At 35.8% G+C, this 9,040-nt stretch overlaps 1 protein-coding gene across 3 annotated transcripts; it reads right to left on the bottom strand.

Moving 5' to 3' along the window:
* Window positions 1–169: 169 nt before the first annotated feature.
* Window positions 170–8,148, bottom strand: LOC140880247 (apoptosis inhibitor 5-like protein API5). 3 transcript variants are annotated; one of them, XM_073284536.1, is made up of 17 exons: window positions 7,878–8,148; window positions 7,596–7,760; window positions 7,382–7,481; window positions 7,190–7,255; window positions 6,409–6,506; window positions 6,212–6,286; window positions 5,180–5,329; window positions 4,936–5,001; window positions 4,790–4,855; window positions 4,144–4,254; window positions 3,715–3,804; window positions 3,525–3,631; window positions 1,174–1,288; window positions 1,024–1,089; window positions 834–940; window positions 456–654; window positions 170–369 (listed from the first exon to the last, which is right to left on the bottom strand). In XM_073284536.1, exons 1-16 carry the CDS (start codon window positions 7,962–7,964, stop codon window positions 468–470), a joined length of 1,656 nt encoding a protein of 551 aa, XP_073140637.1. In that variant the 5' UTR covers window positions 7,965–8,148; the 3' UTR covers window positions 170–369; window positions 456–467. The 3 variants fall into 3 exon arrangements, 2 of the variants coding, with proteins under 2 accessions (XP_073140637.1, XP_073140636.1); XR_012149618.1 differs by having other exon boundaries at window positions 178–275; window positions 311–654; window positions 7,878–8,147; XM_073284535.1 differs by having other exon boundaries at window positions 170–654; window positions 7,878–8,147.
* Between the last annotated feature and the right edge of the window lie 892 nt (window positions 8,149–9,040).

Raw genomic sequence — 9,040 nt, 5'->3', positions numbered from 1 at the left:
ACAAACTTTAGTATTTTATTTATTAAAACAATATTATTATATTTTAAATCTTTCAAACTTATATTTTTAGTAACCTGTCAACATGTTTGAATATTTCGAGAACTCGAACCTACAATATTAGAATTCAAGCTTAAATTTTTGCTCATATTCGGCTCGATTTGATTACACTAAGAAATCATGCGATCTATTCGAAATACATTCGCAATTCCTGATAAGTCAATCGGTTAGTTAATAATAAATCAAAGAAAACTCACACATTACATTCAATTAAAATCCTTTTCCTTTCTCTCAAAAAAAAAAAACAAAAAACCTTTTCCTAAACTACGTTCAAGAGTGTGTTTTTCCTGGACAATCTCAATACATGTTACTCTGCAAAACATGAACCATAAATTAATTAAACAGAAAGTTCTACCATAACCTCTCGTATCAAAATTGCTCAAGAACATAAAACGCACAGCTGAATCAAGCTATCGGAATCCTCTACCCCTGCCACGGCCACCATACCCCCTTCCTCTACCCCGAGCACCACTTCTCCCTCCACGGTGCTGAAGACCTGCAGATCTTGAGAAGTAGTTCTGTGAACTCCCAGCTCCACGCCCTATTTTCGCGGGATTACTTCCAGCACCATTCTGAGCACCAAGAGGACGTTTTCCTCTGCAGATAAAGAAGTGGTGCAAATGATATATATATATATATATATATATATAGATATATATATAAGGTTTACGTTTCCAGTATTAGCAGATGGGATCTCATTTTCAGTAAGATTTTTAGCAGCAATTAAGATTAAAATATACTAGCTACCACCTTATATGAGCGGGAAGGAGTCATACCCGACAGTAGCAGCAGAAGGAGTTGGTGGTGAAGGTTTCACTGCTTCTTTCCAAGATAAGTTAATTCTCTTGTCTCCAATAAATGAGGGAGTTTTGGAATGAAGAGGCTAATCATGGCGGAAAAAAAACGAAATAATTACTCCAGATAACCATTGTTCAAAATGGCAGTATTTAATGTGATTTCACTTACCTGTGTCATAGCCAAAATATTGTTGCAAGTTCGTAACCCGGTCGTGGTGTTCTGCTTCTGGGTTCTCTGCATATTTAATATAGATGTAAATTAACCAAATATCACGGTTAACGAGCAACTATACAACCGTGGTCGGAAATATGGACTCACAATGGTAGCCTTAGCCTCATCGGATACAGCAGCCCCCAATCCTTTATTATGATCCGCCATTCCCTGAGTTAACTTCTTCATGGTTGCACGAACTAGGTCTTCAACACAATTCAACCTAATGGATTAACCAAGATTTTCTTCAAATACTGAAACATGAAGACCCAGATAAAGCACGAAAAATGAAACATAGGAAAGCCTCCATCCGCAGTAGCCTAAACAGCATATGACACCAGACAAATTGGCCAACCTTCATTCCAATGCTTTTAGTCCACGCATATAGTTACTGTCAGGGTAAATAACCAAGCTAACTACTTTTTTTTGTAATACATAATTTAATTAATACATTATAATTATTATTTTACAAACTTTGTCTCTATATGTATGCATGGAAATTGATAAAGACAAACTCTGTCAAATAATAAATATAATCTATGAAAATAGAGTTATACACTAAATTGATAAAGATAAAGGCTACCATAATCTATGAAAGAGAGTTATACACTAAATCGCAATCATTAAATACATTTTATGTAACTACTCTAAACTATGTTCTTACTTAATTAGCGATCAGAATAAAAATCTCCACCTAACTCAAACAAGACTAATATACATAATATGTTCTTCCTGCATTCATCAGTGCCAACACAAAGACATTGATTGGCACACACAAATAGGTGTCCATATCAAATGAATTCATTGAATCATTATTACCCTAAATTTCTATAAATGGTTCCCACCATTTGAGTAAAGAATTACATTAGAACTATGTACTCCAGAACATCATTAAAACCCCAGCCAATAGCATTGTAATGTGACTTGTTCGCCATTCATATATGTGGAATGTCCTTCTATGTTCTTGCAAATGTATCACCCTAATAATCTCTTCACCGAGTAAAGGTATGTTTTGGAAAAGAGATTTTTTTCCGATAATACATTGATTGGTTGTGATGCATTGGAATGCGCACATGGTTATTGATTTCATAATGGGGTCTGAACAAAACAAATATCAGATTGTGATATGGCCGTTTTTCATGAGTCTTAGTGTATATAATTTCCTTATGATTTGAACTATATATTCGAATATAATCCAAACGGGGCTCAATAGCAGAACATGAAGATCTTGTTACATTTAGTAAAACTAAAGTTTTTTTAAAAAAAAAAACACACACATCCTGGTATTCAAGCCATCCATTGTGGCTCCTCTGGATTCCAACGAGTCTCAATTTGTGTTAGTTGAAAACAAATCATTTCAATACTTGTTTCAAAAGGATCATTTCCAGTCTATTCACGTAAAACATAAAATAGTCCAGTGCTAATTCTTTTCAGGCGATCTTGTTCAGTGTGGCGAAACGAAAGATTAAACATGGCAGGAAAAGTTTCTATAGCTGCCTCTAATACAGCCTACAGGACAAGACAGAAAGTCGATCAATTCACAACATTTGTGAGAAGTTAACTTATGCATGTGATACGATTTGCCACCAAACATAGAAAATCAGCATGGGTAGCGTTATAAAAGTTGGGGAACCACATCTGATACGTAGACAAGGATAGAATAATATGAATATATTGAAGTTAGCATTTAGCAGCAAGGTGGTTCTGGAAAACCTTAGCAATCTGTTGGGAACCACATCTGATACGAAGACAAGGATAGAATAATATGAATATATTGAAGTTAGCACTTAGCAGCAAGGTGGTTCTGCAAAACCTTAGCAATCCGTCGTGTCTGATCATGGTGACCATTACATGCCCGCTCAACAGAAAAATGGTTATCTTAAATTTTTTAAGATTTTTCTCGAGGTGGTTCTGCAAAACCCTAGCAATCCATGGTGTCTAAATCTATGGTGACCATTACATGCCCACTCAACAGAAAAATGGTTAGCTTAATTTTTTAAAGACTTTTCTCAAGGCCTAGAGTGATGTGAAACTTTGTGTTAATGCTTATTGAATCTTTCAACTCTTACTGTTCGAAAAATGATGCTTTTGACAACTTAGCGAGCTCTCCGACTTTTTTTTTAAAATTATTGTTGGTGCTCAGTGGATCAGTGGAGCTGCATAATCTGGATGTTGTGGTGCCACGTAAGAAAATAAAGGCATGTGGTCATGTGGAAAAGCCTTAAGCAATGTTCACCACTTCAAGCAAGAAGTTTGATGGGAAACCCCGATTTCAAATGCTATGAATTTCTACACTTCAATAGAGTTTGTTTTGTTAAACACCAATCGAAAAAGGTAACCAAGACAAATTAAAACATAATTTATAAATTTAGACGCATATTAGTGAATTTGACAAACACCACATTTTCAATTAGGAGAAGATAATGCCCAGAAAAAAGTGATGAATCAAATAAACTCACCTCTCTGAGAAATCTTTGTACTGCTCAGAGAAGTCTTCGCCAAGCCTATCTGATGGTTGCCCAGTCACGATTTTGTAACCACATAAACTATTACTGGCATTAGGAGCCTGCCCCAACCACAAAAAGAGGATGAGCGATTAATCTGCAATGTGAAACACGAAAAGAGAGTAAAAAATGTAAGGTCAATGACCTTATGAGCTAAATGGTGAAATGTGTACAACAAGCACTCGACGGAAGTAAAGTTCATTTCTTCTCCCGCTTTTCTTCGAGGCATGGCCTTCTGAAACATCATTAAAAAAAAGAGTTGCATGAGGCATAATCTTCATATCATAAAAAATACCCAAATTAAGTACCTACTGTCAAATGATTGATAGGCAAACAAACTAAAGATTCAAGATTGAATTCCTGGGAATGAAAGAGAACATAAGTTCTATTCACACGCAGATTGAGGGAAAGAGAAAACAGTTCCCCAGCACAGTGAAAAACAGGGTAAGAAAGTATATCGGTTTTAAGGTGGAAGTGGATGCAACACATAAGTTTCTGTTTTAACTGTTTCATGTACATGTTGAACACTCATAGAAACACCATAAAGAATTGAGGTGTAGATTCTTGAGCTTGCCTTTAAGAGTTGAACAACAGATGGGAGAATTTGTCTTGTGTCTTGTGGAGATGTGTAAGGTGAACCCTCAGCAAGGTTTTTAAGCAGGTCTACTTTTCGTTCTTCAGGAAGCTGGAAACAAGAAAAAAACAGTCATGTTCGTGACTCAAATATCTAAAATGAATGCACGACTTCTTGGCATTTTCAAGCAAGTCTGGCCACAAATAAAGAGCAGAGAGCCAATATTTAATTCCACTGACATCTAGTGTTTTAAATCTATGGCCCATGCAAGTGCTTTTAACACAAATAAATCTCCCACAAAATAAAAGGAAAAAGGCAGAGAAATTGTGGATTGTGCTTGGACATGCAATCCAACAGACCAAAAGGCTTCCGTGAAGCTCATCTGGAAGACAAAATCTATTCACTTTTTCTTATCCCAGAACATATAAACGCAATTATAAAGAATCTGAACAATATGCACACCTACTCACGGTTCCCAAGAACAAAAGACATCTTATGAACTTGAGCATGAGGCAAACCTCAAGAACCACATTATCAAACGAGGAAACATGTGCTTGTTCAAGTAGTTAAAAAATGGCACGCAAAAGCAAATATCGCAGTTGAAAAATGGCACGTAAAAGCAAATATCACAGTTGAAAATGTCAACCTTATCAAAAACGGGAAACATGTGCTTGTTCAAGTAGTTGAAAAACTTGCTATTTGATGCGCCCCTCTGCAAATCAAGTATGAGTTACAAAACAAACATCATGAAATAACATAGAAGGAAGATGGCCCATGAGAAAAGCTATAAACCTCGAAAAATGGAAGAGCCATAAACAGACAGGAAATTAGTCTATCATTATGATCTCCATCTGCAGCCTGCACATCAGAAAATTCCAATAATTGAGCATATCATAAACTGGGATTTGGAGGTGGATTTTTATTTCACAAACTGAGAGTTCACAACCATTGGGAATCAGCACCAAACTCCAACAAGATGTGCATGCATTGACAAAAGTGTGGGCAATTTAATCATAGCTACTAGCAAAATACTCACATTGAATTGTGCATCAAGATCAGCTTGGCCTTCAATTATTTCAATAAGTTCTTGTACCCGCTCTGGGGGAGCTTTCTCGCCAAATATGGTCAAAGTTTTCAAAAAATCCATAAACATCTTAAATTCCGCTCCTGTCACATCTTGTAAACTCTGCAATTTAAATGCAACAAAAATGCATATCCTTGAACAATCACATCCGTTAAGAACTGCTTTTTACTTCGGGTTTTTTGGCAATTATATGGGATTCATAGATGGCAAGCTACAATTTTGAAAACAGGGTAAAATTGTTATGGCATGTATGTTACAAAGATGTTAATTGGGACATGTACTTTTCATAATATCAAATTGGCACGCGAGTATTGCATCTATTGTCAGATAAATGCATGATTAAAGGAAATGCCCACTCCATCCATTTTAAGGTACTTTTGACCTTTCGCGGACTTAATAGATAATAGGACAGAAAGGTGTATAGACTCTTATGTGACTATCTTGCTTCAAGTCATCATCAGTGTATTTTCTCCACTTTCTTCCCTGCGTGCTCTCCAATGTTGCCCCGAAAGTTTCTCCCCACTCCTTGTAATATTGTAGTATTACCATCCAACCATGAACTACAGTGACATTATTTTCCACCCTTTCCATAAACCATCATAATCACATCTTGTTATGTTTACATGTAATTTATATTTTGTAATTCTCGAACTAAGTTTCATGTTCATAGACAGAACGTGATGGCATTAGAATTTGCCAAATCAACTTTCAAAAATTTAAATATATTAAAAAAAAAAACTTGTGATTTCACCAATCCATAAAACTGGTGGAATTTGGGGTGAATTGCACTAGTCATGCACCAAGCTGCAATAAACCCAACATTTGTGCACCGATTAAGATATTATGAAAAGCATGTGTACCAAAAATTACCCTTTTTTTTTTTTGAAAACATGGGTTAAAAATAGATTTTACCCCCAAAAAATAGAAAACCTTATCAGATATCAATACCAAGGAAGAGATAGAAAAGGAGAAACATAAAGGAACCTTTTTAATCAAATCAGTAATGTGCCTCTCCATTTGCTCAGGTGGCCTCAAGAGCTCGGCTTTGATTGGGAACACCTGAATAACAGGTTACGATGGAAGGAAATACCAAAGGTTACATATCATTTACTTCTAAAGACTGAAAAAGGAAAAGTACTTTCAACACAACATTAGCCATGTAATCCATATAATCTTCTCACCTTGTCTTTAATAAAAAGTAGGGTCCTCTCACGAAGATTTTCATCAGTTATCTGCTCATCAACACTCTCAATGTGCTTAAATAGGGCTGTCAAAGAAGCTGCGAGACGAACAAAAGAGTATTATGCTCTCTCAATGATTTCAGACCAAAACAAAGCAGTAATACCACCAAAGAGAACCCGCATAACTCCTCCCCTTACATATATCCAAAAAAGAATAAAAAAACACCAGGCAAAAAGGTTAAACAGCAAAAATCTTAATTCCGGCTCATTACGTAGTAAAATTGAGTTTGTATAGTTGCCAGCACTAAAAAGAAAATCACGGTCAACGAATAGCCCATTTCAATTAATAATCAGGATATCTCGATGGTCATAAAATATCAATATATGGTGATGGCCATCGCTAAAATTTTCATTATGCTAAGCAGAACGAATGAACAGAACTTTGTGCATGTCAGTAACTCCTGCCCTATGATAGATCACAACCTCAATAATCACACAGTTGTTCTAGAAGCATTTAGGCCCTTGTCTTCCAATGGGAATCCTGGACCCCTGGTAGCTTATGCTTGCTAATTGTCACGATTGTTAGTTATGCAAATCAAAAATATAGTGATAACCACAAAGTACACAACGAAATCAAGAAGTAGTCTAGCACTAAACCAACCTCATGGGTTGGGTGAAATACCAGCAAGATACCATTGTATGGTTCATCGTTCCTATGTGCCTATATAAGGTGCAAAATGCTGATCAGACACTCCTACATTTCAAATACCAGTAAAATTACCTTTAACATCCTGCCTCAGTAAGGATAAAAGAGCTTTATTTACTGCATCACGCTCCACATTTTCCTCTAAAACCATCAAGAAGACAAAAAGATTAGAATAACGCACTACTTCACTTCTAGTGGCAAGGTAATTGTAACATAAAGTGCACAACAGATTTCACATCAGTGTTCGATACTCAGAGCACTTCATACCAGCAGTGAGGAGTTGGGCAAGAATGTCTACAATTTTAGAAAGATGCTCGGGTGTATCTTTGCAGAAAAGTGGAAGCCCTCGAATAGCTTGCACTCGAACCTGAAAATGTGGTAATTAGAAACCACAACATTTGGGGGCTAACAATTTCAGGTTTATACACAAAGTTTAAACTTTTTTGGCACAATTAACATAATATGAAAGATGAGAGCCAACCCCAAGTTCTTCCGCTTCGCACAAATCAAGATGCGCATCGACAGCACTAACAGAGAGGCCAGGGAAATACTTGAAAAACCTCGGAATCAGCTGCGCAGCTAATTGCCTCCCCTTAACGCTACTGCTTTTCGCTGCCTTTATTATGTTCTCATAATCATCGGCGTGCTACTCAGAAACCATAAATCGTACAATTAAAACCTAATCTTCCAAATACATAAACTTCGAAGTTGAATTAAGCACCAAGAAACACGGAATCCCTGAAAAAGTAAACAAATTTTGAACCTGAGACTTGTCTTTGACCTCATTGAGACGTTCTCCATACTCATAAAGCTTCTCAATGTCTTTCGCATCGTCGGAGACTTCTGCCATAGCACTCAGTGCAACGTTTGACAACAGAGTGACGGGCTTGGCTTTAGATTCACGATACTTGAACGTAGCGTCGCGTGGCGGTACGCGCAATATTGGCGAGTGGGTGTGATGAACCAATGCCGTCTGGTTGAGGGGAACCGTTTGACCTGTGATAAAAGAGAAGAGACCCGATTCAAATTAATTTCGGGATTGTTGTGTGATCCGATTTGTTTTTTAATTTTTAACGGCAATGTTTTAAAAAGTTTCTCGCTGTCAATTTGATAATGACATAGGACCACGATTTTCACATGTATTTTGTCATGCAATTAAAAGTTTATTAGATTGATAAATAGATTTTATTCTTTTAAAAAAATATCTTTTGAAAACCAAACATGTTTTGTAGTAAATTAGACAACAAAACTAAAAGAAAAAAGGTGAAATTTGAAAACTTAACAATATCACTTGAAGTTATGACTTCACTAAAAACGGTTTTTTAAAAAGATTTTCTATTTATATTTTCGTAAAGATATTTCTACTTATTACAGTGAATAAAAATTTAAAAAATATTGTAAAATTCATATAAAGATTAAGACCATGGAATGCATACCAAAAGCATGTTCACAAGGGACTCCCTCAAAAAGGTCCAGTTCAATTCTTCTGCTAATCGCAAACAATAAATATGGAATTTATAGGAACTTTTATGAAATAAAACAGGAAAACAGAGAATGAACTTACCTTTAAATGCACAATTTCGAGGCCGGAAAATCTCCTTCAAGGAATATGAAGAGATACTGAATCAGTAGCATATTCTTCAGGAACTAGAATAAGAAAGAGTCAATTCATGATCACACTATTTTCACCACAAGTTTTGTACAACATTCATTAATTTAAATGAGGTAAAGTTGAAATTCATCTTAATTAATATAATATAAAATAAAACATGTAAAACGAGAATTTGGAGCGTACTTATGTGAACATCAAAAATACTTTTCAAATCCATATAAACAAACTCAACCTCAACGTTTTGAACTTCAAGTTATAGATTTCTGAGTTATAAAATTTTCTTATTTGCTCGCCTGACTTGTTCCCAGCTGCTC

This window comes from Henckelia pumila, chromosome 2, assembly GCF_033568475.1.
Source record: "Henckelia pumila isolate YLH828 chromosome 2, ASM3356847v2, whole genome shotgun sequence".
In the NCBI taxonomy this organism is placed as follows: domain Eukaryota; kingdom Viridiplantae; phylum Streptophyta; class Magnoliopsida; order Lamiales; family Gesneriaceae; genus Henckelia; species Henckelia pumila.
This window is presented reverse-complemented; position numbering and strand designations above follow the sequence as displayed.